Source organism: Danio aesculapii, chromosome 11 (genome assembly GCF_903798145.1).
Source record: "Danio aesculapii chromosome 11, fDanAes4.1, whole genome shotgun sequence".
Classification (NCBI taxonomy): domain Eukaryota; kingdom Metazoa; phylum Chordata; class Actinopteri; order Cypriniformes; family Danionidae; genus Danio; species Danio aesculapii.
The window spans coordinates 29,445,468-29,468,783 of NC_079445.1; the positions used below are offsets into that span (position 1 = coordinate 29,445,468).

The 23,316-nt window shown below is 37.0% G+C and overlaps 1 protein-coding gene across 2 annotated transcripts in view; it reads right to left on the reverse strand.

Moving 5' to 3' along the window:
- igsf21a (immunoglobin superfamily, member 21a) overlaps positions 1-9,494 on the reverse strand; it is a 473,697-nt gene extending 464,203 nt beyond the window's left edge. For both annotated transcript variants that reach the window (XM_056467746.1, XM_056467745.1), the window contains exon 1: positions 9,112-9,494. In XM_056467746.1, coding sequence (XP_056323721.1) covers positions 9,112-9,250 — 139 coding nt within the window. In that variant the 5' untranslated portion in view covers positions 9,251-9,494. The remainder of the gene's footprint in view (positions 1-9,111) is intronic.
- Between the last annotated feature and the right edge of the window lie 13,822 nt (positions 9,495-23,316).

A 23,316-nucleotide genomic window follows, 5' to 3' on the forward strand; every position in this document is an offset into this window, starting at 1 on the left:
GTCCAGAAAAGGAACCAAAACATTGTCAAAACATTGAATGTGACTTCAGTGGTTAAACTGTAATTATGTGAAGCTCCATTAACACTTGTGTGCCAAAAAACAACAACGCACGCACGCACGCACGCACGCACACACACACAAAAACAAAACAAAACTGTAAAAACAACTTTGGAGACCAATGTCTTCTTTAATAAGGAATGGAAGACAAAGAAAGGCAAACAAAGTTGTTTTCACAGATTTTATTTTTTTTTTTTGGCACACAAAAATGTTCTTGAAGCTTTCTACGATTACAATTCAACCACTGAAATGTTTTTTGCTTCCTTTTCTAGACTTTGGATATCCCAGGATTATTGCTGCAGTCTACTGATTAATCAGGTCAGATGTTTTTGTACATTCAGATAAATATCAATACTTGACGCCAGAGTATCGATAATGTATCACAGCTGGAAATTAAATAAATCAGCATATTACTATTTTGTTCCACACCTAATTCATAACCCAACAAATAAAAAAAAAATTAAAAAAATGAAAGTCAGTTATTTTATGCACTGTTGGGCACCCCCTGGTGGCCACGAAGCCCCAAGCAGCCACTTAATACGCTTATGCCTTGGGTCGGCTCTGGCTGCATATATGGAGGATGAGAGAGCTCTTGAATTTCATCTAAAATATCTTCTTTGGGGAGAAGAAAAAAAAAAGATGAAGGGGATTGGAATGACATGATGGTGAGCAATTAATGACAGTATTTGAATTTTTGGAATTTTGAAGTGCTGTAATCAGGTCCCTGGATTAAGAATATATGAATAAGGACAACCCAGCTTTTATTTTGGTAAGCCTTTCTATGCAAATATCTGGAACAGGGTATCGGGGGGTCTTAAAAATTCTTCAAATTTCTTAAATTTCAAAAACAACATTTTAGGCCTTAAAAAGTCTTAAATTCTCTGAAATACTGGGTTGTAGGTATTAAATCATTTTAAACAGGTCTTAATTTTCCTACGTCCAGGTAAAGCTACTCAATCGAGCCAACACTCGATCACCAATAATCCATCTCAAAACCTTTTTTTTATATATATATAATTTTTTTTTTAATAACAACAACTGTTATTTAAATATACTGCAAATTCTGCTTATTATAAATTAATACATTTCCTAATCAGGGAAAGAAAATTAAAGCAACACATCCCTTTACATGATCTTTCGTTAATACAACATATTTTTATTAATACAAACTATTTACAGAACTAGCTGGCCCATTATAAAAATCCTTAACGTTTAGCCCTGTTTAAGTCTAAAATTTCATTCATAATGGTCTTAAAAGGGTCTTAAAAAGTCTTAAATTTGACCTGAAGAAACCTGCAGAAACCCTGTGGAAAAATAATTTATTCAGATTCATAATCTGTACATTTCCACCTAATATTCGCCATTTCCGTTTACTCGCAGCTGGACTTCATAGGAATTCATACACACATATAGATAATTACAAATATTCATGCAATTCATTAACACATTTTAGCACTGTATAATCAGGTGACTTTTCTATCTGTTTTGGATTTCTATTTGTCCTATGGATTGCGACCCCTGTGGCCATTATGTTAGATTAAAGACACAGCAATAGAGTCAGATGCAGCAGATTGATTTCATGGCAGCAGATTAAAGTTTCTGACACCTTTAGCCTTGGGCCTGCTTGTGTGAGCACCTTTGCATGCAAGGTTTGTATATTTATAAACAACCTTAGAGGATATTGAGGGTCACAAGTCACTGGCATTGTTATTTTGGGGGTTGTGGACTGAAAGATTTGGGAACCTGTGGTCTATGGGTTGGATCAACTTTACTACACAACAAGTACATAGTGTAATTTCAACAAGTCAACATCCTTTGAATCAACATCTATGTTGATCCTGGAACAACTTTCCAATCAGCCAATCAGAGTTAATGGATGCTTTTACAGTTTATGTAAAGTTTAGGCTTACAGTTATGGTTTTGTCCTTCAAGATTGTTATCCAATTATCATTTCCATGTGAATAATTTACGGTTAGGATCACTCTAGATTTGATTGTTTCTGTAAAAAAGGCTCCACCCTCTTGAGCAAAGCAGCAGCTCATTTGCATTTAAAGGCACAGACACAAAAAAATGCTTGCTTTTGCTTACACCCAAATGTGACAAGCTATTATTAATGATCTGTGCTGTATTTTGAGCTGAATATAAGAAAATGAAGCTTCAAAATGACCACGTGATTTGTGTATCTGTCAATACTGGTTGCAGGAATCAATAATCAGCCACTCAAAAATTCTCACCCTTACATTCATGTGTCCCAAAGGAGTCAGAAAATCAGGGAGTGATTATCGGAGAATAAAGCAGTGATCGCCAACACCTGTCTGGGGCTCCAGCTAGTGCACTTGATCATGATGGATCTGTTAGGGAAGAACTCTGTAAAAAGGGGAAATGGAAGAATCCGCAGGGGGTTGAATAGCTCAGTTGTGGAGCTCTGAGGGGTGTAAAGGGCAATGCTGAGGGTCAGTCAGGAGTTAAAGGTCGGCACCTCTACACCAGATATTTTTCTGGAAAATCTGATTTTTAAGGTAGTTGTATTCTCATGAGGGCAGAACTACTCCTTTATGAAAGAGGTGTTCAATCTTTAAATGCATGACACTATAGTCTTTAAAGCTGCAGTAGGTGATTGTCTTTTGTTGTGCTGGTTGAAAGTCTCTTCACATTCCAATAATAATGATATAAAGTAAATGATCTAAATGTGTTTATATGTATTTTTTTTATTCTGGGTAAGGCATCAGACTAAAAAATTTTATCCAATTAAATATTGTCAGGCTGACAATTCCCAGAATTCTGATAAGTAGCCTAAACTGTCTGTCAACAAATGTAGATTTGTACAACTGCGCAACTCCATTCACACAGCTTTTCCATTTGCAAAATGGAGTGAAGCAGTAAAAAAATGCTGAAACAAAACTTTTAAAAATCTTGAATAAATATTGAAGTTACTTTTGCAGGAGGAAGGATGACACCATGGACCAGGATGACAACATTTCTTTTATACAGGTAATGTTATGTTTTAAAACTCTTTTAGCCACGCAAAGTTTAATCAGATTTTGTTGTGTTACAAATGGGTTACATGCACAGAAGTGTTGTTCAACCATTGAAATCTTACGGCGAAAGATTTATGTGACTATTTTTTGTTTCATAAGGGACCTTTTACAGCATCGATAATGTCGATTTTACATTTAGTTTAACAACAAAACATAATAGCGCTATACTGCCTGGCCTGCTTTATTGAGGTGAAGTTGGTTTTATATTCACATTGGTTTATTTTTGAACAATGACAACCTGTGACGCGCTCCCTATATTGTTTACCATGCTACTCTGAATATTGGGTCTGAAATAGCATGTAAGTATGGCTTAGTAATAAGCAGTGGTGGAAAGAGTACAAAATAAAATCATATTCAAGAGTACCATTACTTGCCTAAAAATGCAGTGCAAGTAGAGTAAAAGTATCTGTTGTAAATATTACTCAGAATAGGAGTAAAAAGTAGACATTTTAAAAGTACTCAAGAGTAGTGAGTATTACGCTGTAAAAAGCTGATGCATTTACATCTAATTTGTGGATGTGCGTAAACGTAACATTCTGTAGTGTATTTAGTTATTGCCCAGCAGTCACACAGTGTCATAAGACATTAATATTAGGTTAGATTTAGATTGTAATGTCAGGTGACCAAAATTCAATGGCTAGCCAGCGTCTAAGGACAATGTTATTTTGATGTCCAATAATGACGTTGATTTTTGGTCGATTTTAGGTTAGAAAGTGACCAAAATCCAACGTTGAGCCAACATCTTAAACCAACATCATATTGACGTCAAATACTGACATTTATTCATCAGGTATGGCAACCAAAATCCAACATCTGATAGAGGTCATAGTGGTAACGTCCACACAATGTCAAGCTGTAACATCATTAGACGTTGATGTTTGGTTGGTTTTAGGTTGGACATTGATGTTGGTCTGACATTTCATTATGTAACAAAATGCAACGTCCCTATGACGTTAGGGTACAACGTCAATCTGACGTCATGTTGACGTCTTGTGCCTGCTGGGTGTTTAAGGCCATTTTGGTCATCATACAGTAAATATCCGTCACCTTCTCATCAGTGACATGCATCTAAACAGTCTCTGGGTCAATGCGCGGAAAGATTTTGGACATCTTCTTGGACACTTTTAATGCTTCCAAACAGTTTGCTGCAATTATAAAGTGCCCATGTCTTGAGGTAGTTCATTATGAGGCAATTTATCTTCTATGTGTGATTTAATTGGACAGGAATCACAGGACTGTTTTTTCTAATCCCCAACAGACAAGAAAAAATAAAGAAGTGACTGCAGGTTGAAGGAAAGTAGTGGAGTAAAAGTACCTATACTGCACTAAAAATGTACTCAAGGGAAAGTAAACGTACACATATTTAAAACGATTTAGTAAATTCAATTTCTGAGAAAAACTACTCAATTACAGTCATTAGAGTATTTGTAATTAGTTACTTAACACCACTGGTAATAAGTGTAATTCCTGCATGGCGCTGGCCAACCACTAAGCATACAGTAGTCACTTTAGGACAGCGCGTGAGAGAGTGAGAACAGCGATCCTGTCATCTTTAATGTGCGCATTTGCGTGATTTCAAGATTTTGTCATTTTCTTTGGTGTTTGAACTATGGTTTCATTAATATTAATACTTAAAAACAAAGTTACCAATGTGATTTTATGATCACAGTCATACTAGTACTGTTTTAAATAATATTAACATTTTGTTATATGCTTTAAAGTATGAAAAGAATGCCTTGGAAACTAGCTAAAATAAAATATTATATTTTGTATCAGTCATTTAAGTATTAGTAATTTAGTTGTATGATGTTGTATGTCTTGTTAGTTACATTATAAAAAATCTTGTTGCCTTAATTTTTTTAGTTGAATCAAATTAACTTCTCTAGTCATCTCAAAATACATTAATCAAACTGACTAAAAATATTAAGTTAAACTAAGTTATAACTACACTAAAAAATCCTGGTTACTTTAAATGTTTGAGCTGAATCAAATGAAACCTTATGAATTCATTGAACTTATATTATGTTAAACTGACTTAAAATAGCTTGCGTAACTAAATTAAGTTAGAACATGATTAACTTAGTTATTAAGTTACATTAAGTTCATGACTGATTGATCATACAATGTTTTTTACAAAACCTGAATAACTTTTTAAAATAAGTTAAAAGCAACATAAAAATATTTGTTGTCTTGACTAATCTCAGTTATGTGACACATTTTTATGCCACTATTTATTAGTTTCAATTAACATCAACAAACCTGAACCACAATCATTTATCTCTGCAAACTCGATAACAGCACAAATGAAGCCTACAAACCAAACTGTCAATCATGTCCATCTTAACATCATTACTGTCCTCACAAATTCTGATCACAGAATTGAATACGTGCAAAACTATAAACCCCCCCAGACAACAGGATACTAAAACTAATGAAAAAGAAAACAGCAAAATCACAATAACACTTGAACCATAATAACCCTCTCCTGTCCATTAACAGTAGCTATACAGCATCCGCAATCCGTGACCACAACCTCAGCTGAACTTCCAGACCTGATGGTTTATGCAACAATAAACGAATCTCTCTCACGCCAGCCTATATAATGCTCAGGTGCCCCGCATTAAAAAATAGGACACGTCAACCACCAATGCAGTCAGGGATTATGAATGATCGCCTCACTCTGGAAAGCATTATTTGCAGGACACCGCCAGAGTTTTATCACTGACTCTGTCTTGATTTAAATGTCTGCGTGGGGTTCTTCCATGAGGACTTGTAATATTCAGATACAGAGAGAATGAAAACAGCTGGGCGGGAGTGAAGATGAGCACCATAAACGTGCCAGATGTCGCAGAGAGATTAGAACCTGAACACATCAATCATCAACTACAACTGGGGATTTCAACCTTTACAGTCTCTGGGACACCCCGCATACAAGATAGATAGATGGATGGATAAATGGATAGATAGATAGATAGATAGATAGATAGATAGATAGATAGATAGATAGATAGATAGATAGATAGATAGATAGATAGATAGATAGATAGATAGATAGATAGATAGATAGATAGATAGATAGATAGATAGATAGATAGATAGATAGATAGATAGATAGATAGATAGATAGATAGATAGATAGATAGATACTCTCACAATATGTCAAGAACATTCACAAGATGTCAAAATGGTGCAAGATAACATCTAAATATGGCAATTTACCATTTAAAAATGTTATTTGATTTTTTTCCTCACATTATTTGCAAGAGAAAATAACATACAAATGTCACACACTCACAAAAATAAGTCATTTCTCAGTTAAAAAAAAAAACAATTTTCCTCCAAGTATCAGGGTGTTAGAAAGTACAGGCTTAACTTTGTGGGATCTTGTAAATCAAAGGTTGAATAGCTCTGCGGTTGAACGCATTATGGTGAGAGTCCAGCGAGAGAATAGCTGTTCTGTGTGAATTTACAGTAAATTCCTTACTGCTTTAGAATATATTAACACGTCCAGAGTAAAAGTACAGAAACGAATAGCATAGTGCAGTGTTCAGTATTACTATTACATCGAGTTAGCATATGAACAATTTGGTGGCTTTCATTTGAGTTATGAGAAGAATGATAACTTGAAAAACAAATAACTGTATCAGCATTCACACTAATGGATAACAATGTTACGGTTATTGGTTTGTTTTAGTCTGTCACTTTAAATGCTCAACCTTGTTAAAGCAGAATGGATTCTGATTGGCTCTGTTTGATTTTCTTTTTCAATTGGGGACAATTTGTTCTGAAAGCCATTTCAATGATATCCTTCATTAGTCTCCTTAAGTTGTGGTATGATCTCTCTTTACATTTACATTTATATTTAGAACAAATGTTTCTGTACACAATCTTCTTCGTCTCACACATTTCGAACATAAGAACTGTATATTGCGCAATACTGTTGTAATATACTGTACGTGCTGTAAAGTTATCCAAACGTCAACTTTATTTTTTAAATGCAGAAATAAATTGCAAGATGTTTACTGTTTTTGTTTTGTTTGTTTTTTTTTTTTTTTTGGTTACTAACTCGTAATGATTTCAGCTGTTTTAGCCCAGTTTAATCTATTTATGTCGTGTCACAATATTTAAAAATTGGTCAACAATAGACATAGTAGAATGACCAATGCAAATTCATCACATCAAAAGTATTTTCGGATTTTCTGTTTACAGTGTTGACAGAATCACATGTAGATATAAATAGTTATGTTTTAAAGCTAAGCATGCTGTAGCTGGCAAATACACACACACATATACATATATATATACACATATATATATATATATATATATATATATATATATATATATATATATATATATATATATATATATACACACACACACAGGTACATATATATATATATATATATATATATATATATATATATATATATATATATATATATATACATACATACATATACATACATACATATACATACATATATATACATACATATATATACATACATATATATACATACATATACATATATATATATATATATATATATATATATATATATATATATATATATATATATATATGTATGTATGTACATATATGTGTATATATATATATATATATATATATATATATATATATATATATATATATATATATATATATATATATATATACATACATATATATATATTTTCTTTTTTTTTTTTTTTTATATATATAATCATACTGACATTCTGAAGCAGGTCGTCATGTGATACTTACAGTATTGTAAATCAAAATAAAGGATCATTAAATGTTTTGATTATTTAGATGGTCCCTTCATCTATTTTTCCTAATTCCCAAACACAAACTTTACATTTACACATTTGGCACAGGTTTTTGAACATGATATACAGTATTTTAAAGTCACATGTTTTAATGCCTCTGTTTTCCGGGGTTTGAACCCATAACTTTACACAATGTTTAGAAATCATGGCATTTTACATACATGAAAATTTAAGGGAGTTGCACTCTTTTAGCAAACGTTATCTTATTTCAAAAAAGTAACAAATAACCTATATGGTTACTTTATGGTTGTAATCTGCACAACTGTTAAATGGTGATACAAATCAAAAAATGTCAAGTTCTCAAATTATGAGTTCTCCACAAATGATAATGTTTTTAAATGTAAGTTGGATTATGACGAGGCATGGTTTAGTTGATGTATTGGATCAGTTAAGAAATGGAATGAGCCATTTAGTCGTTGGATGGTTACCACACCACCTCATGATTTTAGAAAGTGGGCACTGATCTATTTAGACCACTTTGACTAACTAACTGTTGTCGTTATTGGAAACGTAAATTTCACAAGAAAGGGAAAGTAATTAAAAAGCATAGATACTGGTCAATGAATCAAAATTATGCACATTAACCCATGTTGCAACACTGCTTGCTGTTGAATGTGTATGAATGTACAGAGAGAGAGAGAGAGAGAGAGAGAGAGAGAGAGAGATGGTCCCATGGTCAAGGTATGTCTCAGTTGATCCCAAATTATATCAAGCCCAAATGTGTGACTCTTCACATTTCCAAGAGAAGTAATCAAATGATGCATCTGTATGCATGCGATTTGACTATGCAACAATAAATACGGCCAGGGTTAAAGTCAATAGCTCTTGGCATTAATCCGTTCAGCCTCATTTATTCCTGGGCGTCAGAATGTTCAAGCGTCCTGCTGTTTCACAATGTACCGTATGAAAAATGACATTCACCCGGTGTCTGCTCTTTTACCCAGCCAGCACTATACCCCAAAGTGCCGCGGCTGAGCCGTTGGTATTCTCGGGAAACCCACGCTAAGCGGAGTCTCGCATAAAACGAGCAAACTTGATCTAAGTAAATATGAAAGACGACTCAATATATGCACGCAGCGCTTTCTGATGGAGATGCGCGCGTGTGCGTGGAATCCGAAACGCGCGTTTTCTGATAAACAGCGCATTCGAGTATGATAAAATACACAACATAAGAATTACTTACCAACAGCTACTTGCAGTAGATCAGCGCACAGGAGAAAACACAAAGACAAGACGGTCATCTTTCCCATATTTTGCAATAAATCCCAAACTCCATTTGCGTTTACATGCTCTCCGGCAGCTCGCCGCGTAATTCCCACCATTCCAACGGGATGCGATCCCACAAACTGGTCATGATGCTGTCCAAGTGTGTCGGAGGGAAGATTGAAGTTTAAAACAAATGCGCACTTCAACGGATGCAAAGATGATTGCGTGAAGATTGCGTAAAGATTATTAAAAGCGTTGCATTGCGAAATAGTCTCCTCGCGAAGGCTGTAACCAGCGTTTACGCACAGACGAGGATTAAAAAATAGATATGGATTTGGATGAAAATCTCTCTCACACACACTCTCTGTCTTTCTCTCTCTCTCCCTCTCTTTCTCTCTCTCTCTCCTCCCTCCCTCCAGAAACAGACACGAACAGAGTCACTCGTGATCACTCGCTTTTTATTTCACACAATTTTCCTTAATCCTACCCTGGCTCCAAACCCTTCCCCTCTAATTCTGTCCACTAAGCCGATTTATTCCTGCTGGATTTTTTTCCCCACACTGAAAAGGTTTTGAAAGATCATTACAGGCATACATATACGTGGTGAGATGCCTTACCCTGCATTAACTGCATAGAACCTGGAAAGATCAAGTGCTGGAAATGTTTCTACGAACAGCGTCACCTAGGGTATCTGCAAATGAACCCCACTCAGCTTCAATGAGTTCTGAACGCTACACCAACTTTTCACGCATGTGGGTCAACAGGGGAAGTCTATGAGGATTAAAAAAAGAGAAAATCTTTATTCAAAATGTGGGTTGAAATACATGTGTCAGCTTGTTCTAAATGTACGTAATCTTTGCTTTCATGTGGGTTCCATTTTGAATAATATTTTCTACAAGGATCTTGATTTAATGACATTCAAAATCATTCTGTAAAAAAGGTATAAATACTTGTTGTGAACCACAGTGTTGCCAACTTATCCAGCATGTTATATTCGGCGGATGCTCTTCTTGCTGCAACCCAATACTGGGACATACACACTCATTCACACACAAACACTACAGCCAATTTATTTTATTCAATTCACCTATAGTAGTGCATGTCTTTGGACTGTGGGGGAAACGGGAGAAAAAATACGATATAACAACAAAGATACAAAAAAATAAGCAATTAGCAAATTAGAATTATTTGTGAATGATCATGTAACACAGACATATAAAATAAAGGTACTTTTTTATGAAATACTATTGTTATCGGAATTACTATATATTTTGCAATGTTGCAAAATGCAACCTTGGTAGATATGAGAAACTTTCTAAAATTGTAAAAAATCTAATTGTGAAAAATTATAATAGCTATTTCTGTTGTTATAATAAATGTCATAAAAGTTCTTATTTCAACACTATCCTCAGAATTTCAGCCTATATTGATCAAAAACAATACATTTGATCCAAAAAAAGGATGGTTAACCCCCTGAGGTCGCCAGATCACAGTGGTGTGATTAGCATCTCTTTTTTTCTTATCAGTGCCAAAGACACTAAGATTACTCTCTTGATTTTGGTCACACAAATAAGTGTTATACACCATTTAAATCTGTTAGGTGTCTACTTTTTGTGTGTGTACACTCACAAGAGCAAAAGGAAAAAACAGCAAAAGAGTGTGCTTTTGCAAAATAAACATAAAAAATAAAATAAAAAATAGTAATCAGTGTTCGCATTATTTTGTCTCTTTGCAAACTGTTTTTAGAAACACATAACTAAAATGAACAAACTCTGCAAAATAAAACACAGACATGAGACTTATATCAATAGAAAGCTGAAGTGTCTACTTTTAAACACAGTGAGTGCATGTTGAAAACAAATATTGTTTGATAAAGTAATCAGTATGAAACCAACACAGTGGCTGTTTCTTAATTCCAAGAATGCTGAGAATGGACTTGCGTTCTTGTGAGGACCAATCTTGCCAGGTCAACTCGGAAGAACAAACTAGGGAGACCACGAGGATAGAAAACGTGTCCTGTGAGAAATGAGATGCTGCATTCTTCCCGATGGTCACGTGAAAAATTATATAAACATTATAGCATTCATACAACGATTTATTGTTGTTTTTGTCCTTTTCAATACATAACACACACAAAAGACTTACAAATATACTTTGCACAATACAAATAAAACAGATTTTAATATGAATTTTAGCAAATAAATACCATTAATGTGTTTATGCCTTTTTTAAGATTTTCATTGTAATGTTTACTTTCACCGTCTCATTTAGGGAAACTCCTGAGATAAAAAAAGTTATATCTCTGAACGTTAATAATCAATCTAAAATGCTTCGCTTCCTACCTCATTATTTAGTCGCAATGACTTCTGGGACTTCTAGAGCGAGTTCAGTGCTCAGATGTCCCTATCAGATTTTTTTTGCCCTCGATTCCGAGTCATTTGACGAAATTGTACGTTTTTAAAAAGGAGGCGTGGCACCTAACCCCACCCCTAAACCCAACCGTCATTGGGGGATGAGCAAATCGTACTAAAATGTATGAATTAGATTGTACGAATTCATACGAATTAGCCACTAAATCAAGAAGTTACGAATTGCCATGAGATTGTGTTGGAATCTACCGATACCGAAACCTGATCTGATACTTCTGCAATACATAAAAGAATAAAGATAAGCAAAGAAACAGATCCAGGATGTTCCTTATTTTTTATTTAATTTACATTATTTTAACATTCATCAAGGTACCTTGAACAATCAAGTAATAACATAAATTCTTCACTTTTGGACTTATTGACTCACTTTTGATACAAAGATGGCGCCGATGGCGATGGCAGCCTCCGTGTCGTGCTCTGCAGTAGTGTTTGTGTTTTTGTTAGTTTGTCCTGTCTCAAGTCATATTCCTACAATTAGTTTCACCAGAGACGAATTGTTGGACATTCGGGCACATACACCACCGAATATTTTTCCATACCTGGATTTATCTGATGTTCTGTTGGACATTGTAGTCGGCGGAGCCGTGGTGCTGCTCAAACGCTTTCAAGCGCGCAGACGAGGAAAGCGTGCAGGCGCGCTGGTGAAACTCAGACAGCGCGGATTTCGGACCGCATTGCCTAGCATCCATCTAGCAAATCTCCGCTCTCTACCCAACAAAATAGACGAACTCATTCTGCTCTCTCAGACAAACAGGGATTTTCTGCTTTCAGCTGCTCTGTGTTTCACGGAAACCTGGCTGAACGACACCATACCGGACAACGCGCCTCACCTACCGGGCTATCAGCTGTTCAGAGCGGATCGCGACGAAGAATCAACGCGGAAATCACGCGGTGGCGGGACGTGCTTTTACATCAATGAAAGGTGGTGTACAGATGTAACAGTTTTAAAGAAGATGTGCTGTCCAGATCTCGAAGCACTGTTTATTAACTGTAAGCCTTTTTACTCCCCGCGCGAGTTTTGCTCGTTCATCCTCGTCAGTGTTTACATTCCTCCGCTCGCGCACGCGAGTCTGGCGATACAGAAACTAGCCGATCAGATCACGGTAATAGAGCAACAACATCCGGACTCTGTTTTAATCATTCTCGGGGATTTTAACAAAGCAAAACTGTCCCGTGAACTGCCAAAATATAGACAGCATGTTACATGTCCCACAAGAGACAGAAATATACTGGATCACTGCTATACCACAATAAAGGATGCATACCGCTCCGTCCAACGAGCAGCTTTGGGACGCTCTGACCATTGTTTGATTCATCTCATTCCAACCTACAGGCAGAAACTGAAAACAGCCAAACCTGTATTAAGATCTGTGAAAAGATGGACTAACGAAACAGAGCGGGATCTACAAGCCTGTTTCGACCTCACTGACTGGAGTGTTTTTGAAGCTGCTGCAAACGATCTGGATGAGCTCACAGAGACTGTAACATCTCATATCAGTTTCTGTGAAGACGTGTGCATTCCTACCAGGACTCAACTCACATACAACAATGACAAACCATGGTTCACTGTAAAACTCAGACAGCTACGTCAGGCCAAGGAGGTTGCTTACAGGAATGGGGATAGGTCCTTGTATAAGCAGGCCAAATACACACTGGAAAAGGAGATCAGAGTCGCAAAAAGGAACTATTCTGAGAAACTAAGGAGTCAGTTCTCTTCCAGCGACTCAGCATCCGTGTGGAAAAGCTTAAAAAACATCACAAACTACAAGACACCATCCCCCAGCATTGTAGACAATGAATGACTTGCAAACGACCTGAATGAGTTTTACTGCCGGTTTGAGAAAACCCCCCACACCCACTCTGAACTGCTCTTCACGCCACCATTAACACCTCCACCACCCCCTGCCCCCTTCATACCTGCCCTACAGTTCAGTGAAGAGGAGGTGCGCCAGGTCTTCCAGAAACAGAAGAGGAAAAAAGCACCAGGCCCAGATTTTATAACACCAGCCTGTTTAAAATCTTGTGCTGACCAACTGGCCCCCATCTTCACCCTGATCTTCAACAGATCACTGGAGCTGTGTGAAGTGCCCTCCTGCCTCAAACGCTCTACCATCATCCCCATCCCAAAGAAACCCAAACTTACAGGACTAAATGACTACAGACCGGTGGCGCTAACATCTGTGGTCATGAAGTCTTTTGAAAAACTGATGCTGGCCCACCTGAAGGACATCACTGAACCCTCACTGGACTCTCTTCAGTTTGCCTACAGAGCAAACAGGTCTGTGGATGATGCAGTAAATATGGGACTGCATTATGCTCTGCAACACCTAGACAGACCAGGGACCTATGTGAGGATCTTGTTTGTTGACTTCAGCTCGGCGTTTAACACTATCATCCCAAAACTTCTCCTGCCCAAATTAACTCAGCTCTCTGTGCCCACCTCTGTCTGTCAGTGGATCAACAGCTTCCTAACGGACAGGCAGCAGTTGGTGAAGCTGGGAAAATTCTCATCTAGTATCCGTACAATCAGCACTGGCGCCCCCCAGGGGTGTGTCCTCTCCCCACTGCTCTTCAAAAGACTCCTCTGTGAAGCTCTTGAAGTTTGCAGACGACACCACACTTATCGGCCTCATTCAGGACGGTGACGAGTCTGCTTACAGACAGGAGGTTAAGGAGTTGGCTGTCTGGTGCAGTCACAACAACCTGGAGCTCAACACGCTCAAAACAGTGGAGATGATAGTGGACTTCAGGAGAAACCCCCCTGCTCTCCCCCCACTGAGCATCATGGACAGCATTGTGGCAGCAGTGGAGTCATTCAGGTTCCTGGGCACCACCATCTCTCAGGACCTGAAGTGGGACACTCACATTGACTCCATTGTCAAAAAAGCTCAACAGAGGCTGTACTTTCTTCGTCAGCTGAGGAAGTTTAACCTCCCAAAGGAGCTGCTGAAACAGTTCTACACCTCCATCATTGAATCAGTCATCTGCACATCAATAACTGTCTGGTTTAGCTCAGCTACTAAATACGACCTCCAAAGACTACATCGAATAGTTCGGACTGCTGAGCGAATCATTGGTACAATGCTTCCTACTCCCCAAGAACTGTACTTATCAAGAGCGAGCAGAAGGGCTGCCAAAATCACTCTGGACCCCTCACACCCAGCACACTGCCTCTTTGAACTGTTACCTTCTGGTCGACGCTACAGAGCACTGCGCACCAGAACAGCCCGACACAGAAACAGTTTCTTCCCTCAGGCAATCCATCTCATGAACACTTGATGATAATAATTGTGGAGCCAACATCACTACTTGCCATACACTTTTATACACATATACACTTATTTAACAACACACTTTACATGCCAATTTGCACATAACAGCTGCACATATAACGTTGTATATAGTAATAAACATGTACATACACTTGTCAATCTGTATATTTGCACTCACTACTTCTATTTTTTAAAATATATTTATTATCTGTTTTTTGTCCTGTCTCTGTAATCCTGTTGCACTGTAGAAGCTTTGTCACGAAAACAAATTCCTCGTATGTGTGAACATACCTGGCAATAAAGCTCTTTCTGATTCTGATTCTGATAAAAAATATTATATTAAAACAAATACTACCTCAATTTAAAATATCTGGCAGAGAATCCCAAGTTTATATCTCACAGTTTGCTATATATGGCAATGTTATCGTCATCAAGTTTATAATACACGACATACTCACACTTAACAGCGATACCAAGAACACATCCAGGAACTTTTATGCATCCTCCATTTTTTGCAAAAAGTTTCTACCAGGCAATAGCCATAAATCAAACCAATCAGCTTTGAGGTGAATTACAACATACTAAACTTAGATTCAAAAGTATGAAAATACTAAGAACTAAACTAAATACTATAGCTAAAGTTTTCTTTTGGCACACTTCTCTTGTTGCAGTTGATTGGTACTGTAGAATCTTCTGTGCAGGATCATGTGCAATGTAGTTTTTCCTGCACAAATTTCTCCCATTAAACCTAGCTGCTTCAAAATAAGTTGAATCTATTATGGGTTCAACAACAACAAAATGCAATCATTTAGCAATCTCAAATCTTGCAACAGCTCTGTTTTCATACACTGTAAAACCCAAAAAGTTAAGGCAACTCAAACCGTTAGAGTAAACTGTGAACTTACTCCATTTAAGCTGAAGTAATGAGGTATTTAATTAATCTTATCCTATTGAGTACTGTGAACTTAATCCATTTGAGTAAACAAAGCAATCAGAGCACAGTAAAACCCAATAAATGAAGAAAACTCAAACCAGCTGAGTACTGTAAAACCCAATAAGTTAAGGCAACTCAAACCGTTTGAGGAAACCAATTGCAACAAACCATTTGAGTTTAAAAAAACTAATCTAAATGAGTAATGTGAACTTACTCCATTTAAGTTGAAGTAACGAGGTATTTAATTAACCTTAAGTTCAAAACTCTTTTCAAATGAGTAGAATTAACTTTCTGTAAATTTTGAGTTAACTTTACTCATTTCATTTGATAAAGTTGACTGTTGGGTTTTACAGTGTAGCATTATCAGCTTCAAATTGAAGAAAATGTGAAGAATTATTTTTACTAACCTGAATTTTGCTCTTAATACTGTCACCATCATGAATTTATGCACTAATGGCATATTATATTAAAAATGTAAGAATTATTTTATTGGCATCATAAAATTATACAACCCTGCATGCTAACAAAATATTTTCATTTTACAGGCATCGTTATGTAAATGTATGTACGGTAGACAAATAGATTAGTGAGCCAAGTGTTTTGTTTAATCACTGAAAAGGTTAATGTGGCCATATGGGTCTTTACCATGAATGAGAGAGTTTGGGGAATCTCCCACACAATGCATACAGGCTAACACTTTACCTGCGCCTGGGAGTACATTAATGAAATGCTAATCTTGCCTCCGACAACACCCACAAGGAAGGAGTGAAGCAAGGATGAGAATATTATGCAATACTCTGGGGTCAGGACCTCGTTGCAGGCGCTCTGAAATTCAATCAAAGGCACAAATTAGAAAATATATTTCTGAACTCTCCAACAGAACCTGCCACAAGTGCTAATTAAAGAAATGTGGGTGTACTTGTATGTACCTGAGGCAGTTTAAGGTCCTCCTGATGTTGAACTCCATTGTGCCAAACACTTTGTATTCACCTCCACCCACACCGCAGATGGAGAGAACTTGTGCAAATCACGTCTGGGTGCTCAAAATACTATTATTTGTAAAGATTGTACTGGGAAAAAAACTGTGGGAGCTTATTTTTCAAGAATTGTGAGTTAATATCTTATACTTTCAGGTTGTACATTTACATTTCACAGTTCTGACCTTTTCCTAAGAATTATAAGAATAGCAAGGTATAAACTTAAAATTGTGAGAAATAATGTCAAGATAAATAAAGTTAGAATAAACTTTTCACAGTTCTGGCTTTTCACTTCAGAACTGAGATTATATCTTACAGTTCATAGATAATAACCAGAAGTGTAAAACATAAACTCAACATTTTGAGAAGTCAGAATTGCATAAGATAAAGTCAAAATAAGCTCAGATTTTAAATGACTGAATTCATGCCTCAAACTTCTGACTTTACTCCCAGAAATGCATTTAATTTGCGTAATTCAAAGAAGAAAAAGTCAGAACTGCAAAAAATATGATCTAAAAAAAGTACTGTGATAGTGAAGTAAAAGTCTTGACATGGCCAAGTATGGTGATCTGTACCCGGAATTTGTGCTCTGCATTTGACCAATCCAAGTCAACCCAAGCTCATTCTGATTACGTACCCCTATAAACATTTCTGAAGAGAGCAAAATACGTGCCAGGAGCTAAATCTTTTGTAGTTTCTGTTTTCACGAATACACCAGAGGCAGCTGTGTACGATTTTTCAGATCTCAAATTTCTCTCGCGAGTGCCATTTGCTTGTGCTGTTCTCATGTAAATCCACCAATGGTCCCTGTCTACTGACTTACTGACAGACTGACTGACCAACCAACCGATCACCCCACCCTCCCCCTTTCCTAAAACCAACCAATAGTATTTTTAAAATCCCCGATTGACCCACCCACCAACCCACTTCCCTAAACCCAACTGTTTTGAAAAGCAATTTGTAACAAGAAAAGCCCCCGCCTGATTTTTACCACGTTTTCAGATTTTACCACATTCTCACCCTGTTATTTACTTGTTTATTATATTTTTTGGGCTTCTGTTTTTGTCTTACCTGCATTTTTGGAACCATTATTCACCGGACTTGAATCCCATTGTCGCGGTCAACTCCTCTCTGCATCTCAAGTGCACCGATGTACAAGTCAAGCTACCGGACAAACCGGTAACAGTGGAAAAGCCATCCACATGCATGTAAGCGGTCAGCTGGTAAGCAAGGAAAGGAACGGTGTAATATCACCCCGTAGCGTTATTTTTTAAAGATGAAATGCAGCCATGCATTACTCTGGCTATATCACAATCTCCAGAAAGGTATATAGGGCTGAGTTTTCAGTATGAGCCAGTGTTGATTCAAGTACAGTGCCGGGGAAAGTTACTTTTGAAAGTAATGACTCACAATATTGAGTTACTTCCCAATAAAGTAACTAGATGCGTTACTTAGTTTTTATGGTAAGTAATGCAGTATGTTACTTGTGAGTTAACTGTTAACAATGTGTTTGCTACTTTTGTACCATTTGTCTCAAGTCAAATCATTGTCCATTGAGACAATCCCCTTTTCCTTTTCTTCGGTGCGTTCAAAATAATGAACACATTCTCTCATTGTGTGATTCATTGTGACTCATTTTAATTCAGCAATTTATTTTTAAACACTAATGAAACTAAGAAGTTACTCACATTACATTTTTTTTTAATTATTTTTTTAAGTAATGCATTACTTTACTCGTTCGAAAGGTACACTGTAAAAAATGCAGGGTTCCACGCAATTCATTCATGCTGTCCCAACACAAATTGATTAAGCTAACTTAACACTTTTAACAAATGTATGTGGATTGAACATAAAAAATATTAAGTTGTCCCAATTAAATCTCAAGAATTGTGTGGTTACAGCTCATTTTAAATAAGTGGTTTGAACGAGCACAAATAAATATTTTTTTGAGTGTAATATTACGGAACTCGTGTTACTCGTAATGCGTTACCCCAACACACACAGCAGTGAACACACACACCACAAAACAACCCCCCCCCCACCCCCAGAGCAGTGGGCAGCCATTGGGGAGCAGTTGGGGAATCAGGGCCTTGCTCAAGGGACTCACCTCAGCCATGGTATACATAATGTCAAAAACTACATTTTGACTTATATTTTAGCTTATGACTATTTTCCTGTTTATATCTCACAAACGTCACTTTATTTCTCACAATTGGACTTTTACTCTGAAGTATATTGTCTGTTCCCTCTGCTCACGCCCTGTGGTTACTTCCTGTTTTACTTTGTTTCTGTTGTTGTCCTTTTTTTTGTTGCCACAGATCTCGGTTATCCTCCACTTCCTCTAGTTAAGCCTCTCATCATTTTGTGTACTGATACCCCAGAGTTTCTCTTGTTTGGTTGTTTTGGTGTTTTCCATTGTGGATGTATTGGATGATCTGTTTTGTCTCTCTTGACCCATGTCTGGATTTAATCTTTTTTTCTCTCTCTCTACACCTTCCTATTTCTGGATGTACTTTTGTTTTGTTCGTGTTAAGAGATGTATGTGTATGTTGCATTTGTATTTTCTCTGAAACACACAGCATTGCTTTAATTAACCATGGTTCTCTGTAAAACAGCTTTTTTTTTTGCTAAAATAATACTGAAGATTTATTATATCTAATATAAAAAAGATGATGCCAACTCAGAAACAGATTATATTACAGTATAATCAAACTGAAAAGAGTTGCAGCAGTTTCAGGCATGTTTTGAGAGCCAAAACTGTTTCTTAATTTGTTTGTTGTTTACTTGTGTTTTTGTGAACCAAGTACTTTTTTATATTCTGAATTTCACATTTAGTCAAGTACAATTGAAATCTCTGCCCCTTATATCCAAGCAGTGATGTGCGAGTTACTTCCAAACTTTAATACATTACAGATGACTTTTCTTTTCTGGACTGCTTTAAAAATTGTTGGTTGGGTTTAGGGTAGTGGGTGGGCGGGTCAATCAGTGCTTTTGAAAACATTTTTGGGTGGGTTTAGGGAAGGAGGAAGGTGGGTCAGTGGATTGGTCGGTCAGTCAGTCAGCCTGTCAGTCAGTCAACAGCGGCCTCTGGTGTATTTACGCAAGAACAGCAGGCGCAATGGCATTCGCGAGAGAAATTTGAGATCTCAAATTTCTGTGTGGAGTTTGCATGTTCTCCCTGCATTCTCATGGGTTTCCTCCAGGTGCTTCGGTTTCCCCCACAATTTAAAAACATGCAGTACAGGTGAATTGGGTAGGCTTTACTGTCCATAGAGTATGAGTGTGAATGAGTGTGTGTGAATGTTTCCCAGGGTTGGGTTGCGGGTGAAAGGGCATCCGCTGCGTAAAACATGTGCTGGATAAGTTGCCGGTTTATTCCGCTGTGGCGACCCCAGATTAATAAAAGGACTAAGCAAAAAAGGAAATGAACGACTGAATCTCAAAGAGTGTACACAGAGGCCTCAGTGGATTCGTAAAAACAAAAACTGCAAAAAATAAAAAATAAAAAAACATAGCTCCTGGGATGTATTTGGCAGTCTCCATAAATGCATATAAAGGTACGTTTTCAGAATGAGCCTGAGTTGACATTAACCCATATAAAAAGAAATAAGTAAAATAAATCCTGCAGGAAATAATCCCACACATTGCATATTTGCACATTCTTACAGGATCCTACAGGATTTTATGGCCATTTTACTGTAGAACTCCTACAAGACTCCTACATGGAACATGCAAGAATTCTAAAGGGACATGCAGGAATTTTGCAGGAAGCCTAAAGCATTAGTTTTTTATATAACTAATTCTACAGAAATCTTAATAATATATTATGCACTGTATACTAATCATGTTGCAGAAGGAATGTTCAATGCCTCTTTGTATAAGAAAACAGATTTTCATGTTTGTTTGTGCTATTGTGCCAAGCAAAGTTCTGACTGCTTATTTGCATTTGGTGAGAAACATTTTATTTAGTAACCAGAGCAAAAATGTTGTACCCGTGCTACTTTTATTTGCCATTTCATAGGTACGTCTAGCATCTTTTTCATATCAGACACAGTATTTCACATACAGTATTTGTATTTTTCTTTATTTTGCAAAGCCACACTTATGAGGCATGCTTGTGAAAGCACATGCTCAAGCACTAGTTGCGCACTGCCGCTGCCTCCGTGCCGCCACTGAAACCGCTCACTTTTTCTCCAGCTTTTCACATTTCTTTCTTTGAAAATTAACTAGATGTGACTGCTGCATCCTGAAACGGCCATTAGGAGAGCATGTTTTCCTCACGCACATGAACCGCATCTGACAGAAGCGACAACAGCTTTCACACGTCTTTCAAAGTTGTACATCACAAGAACACCACTCAAAACAATCAAGCGACCCACGAGTTAACTCATCTGAGATGAACATGATTTCATAAGTCTGTAAATGTGAATATACAGGACTATAGTGTATACAACTCCCATGATTTCAAACTCAGTCGAGGGATCATCAAACTACGCAACATAGGCTTATTATGAAAACGTAGTCCTATATACATTTCTGGAGATCACAAATTATGTAGCCAGAAGTACCTATGGCTGCATTTCATCTTTAAAACGAGCTATGGGGGTGGTCTGACGCCGTTTTGTTTCACGCTTATCAGCTGACGATAACCTATGTATGGATGGCTTTCCCGCTGTTACCAGTGTCATGATCACCAATGATCCACTCCTGGCAGATTGCTGGTGAACTACACAAATCACATTAACAAACTACAATTCCCATCATGCCGTTTCAAACACACCAGTTGCTGTTCAACAGTGACGGCTCACACACAGCTGAATCCCATCATCAATAATCATCTTGACTACGTATACACCGCACATACACCAGTTCAGAGTCTTTGTTTTCAGTCACTGTTTGTTGTATTAAGTGTTTCTAGTTCTTTGTTGTTGCCTGCCATATTTTGGACCCAAGCATTGTCTTTTTGTTGTGCGCTTTTTGGCTCCCTGTACTGATCTTATGCCTGTTTGATGACTACGATTTGGATGACCTGTATGTTCCTGTTTTCTCCTGTATTGACCATTGCCTGCCTGAACAACTAATCTTATTAAACTACACTTGGATCTTTACTTTTGTTGTCCTCAACTCGCTTACACTTGCGAAAACCAGTTTGTCAAGTGGCTTGCAGCATATTCCGGTGGACTTGAGACCTAGAGAGGAGTTCACTGCGACGACAGGGTTCATATCCTGCAAAGAATGGTTCCAGAAAGCAGGTAAGACAAAAACAAAAGCCAAAAAATTTAATAAACAAGTAAATAACAGAGTGAGAATGCGTTAAAATCTGAAAATGTGATAAAAATCATGAGTGCTTTTCTTTTTCTGTATTGCTTTTCAAAACACGGTCGCTTGGGTTTAGGGAAGTGGGTGGGCGGGTCAATCTGTGTTTTTTAAAACACTATCAGTTGGGTTTAGCGAAGGGTGTGGTAGGGGGAATCGGTGGATTGGTCAGTCAGTCACTCAGTCAGTCGACTTATCGATTTATCCGGGTACAGCAGGCGCGAATGCCCCTCGTAAGAGAAATTTGAGATCTCAAAAAGCACACACAGCAGCCTCTGACAGATTTGCGAAAACAAAAACTGCAAAAAAATGCACCTCCAAGGAAGTATTTGGCACTCTCCAGAAATGTATATAAAGCTACCTCTTAATACGCACCCTCCAGCAGTGAAAACATAATATACCATAAGCTATTTACCATTAATAGCTTGAGGCCTTGCTTCTTTTTTTTCTGTCCTACTTTATATTCAGTGGCCTTAACTTAGTGTAAATATATGTTTTTACGTTGTACTTATTGATTAAATACCTGCATGTAATTACATCTGTAATTCATTTTTGTAATTACATGTTTAATTAAACTGTTGACCTTCCCTTACACCTTAACCCACCCTTAAACCTAACCATACCACCAAAGCTGTCCAAAACTGAGCCATAATCACACAAGAAGTGTTCTGCAATACATTCTGAACACAGTAAGTACATTGTATTTATTTTTTAATGCAAGTACATAGCAGTAAAGCCACTTAATATAAAGTGGGAGCTTTTGTCTTTGAACAAATACATTTTACACAAAAATTGTTCCAACTCATGTATTTTCCAACACGTACCAAGTAAAATATTACGAAAAATGTATCACTAATGCCTCTGTAGTGTAGCAAAAAGTAATTAGTTACTGTAATTTACTACTTTTCTAATGCATTACTCCTAATGTAGTTTCCAAGATGCATCAGTAAGTGACTTTTAAAATAGTACGGCTGTTGAGACTGTAGTTGTATAAAGCTCAGATCTGCAGTTCATTTATTTGATCAAATCTGCTGAAAACAGCATTACCCCGGCTAATCTTTTTGACATTTGCCATCGGATCTGGTTTCTCTATATTTGTTAAACATGAGATATGATTTGTCTTGTGTATATCTAACAGGCAATCTTGCTCTCATGAATTTAAAATGCAGTTCCATTTGAAGAATTACCAGACGTGTGTCCTTCAGCCCTCTGGAGTTCGTACCAAATCAAACTCCTCAACTATAAACTTTGCAT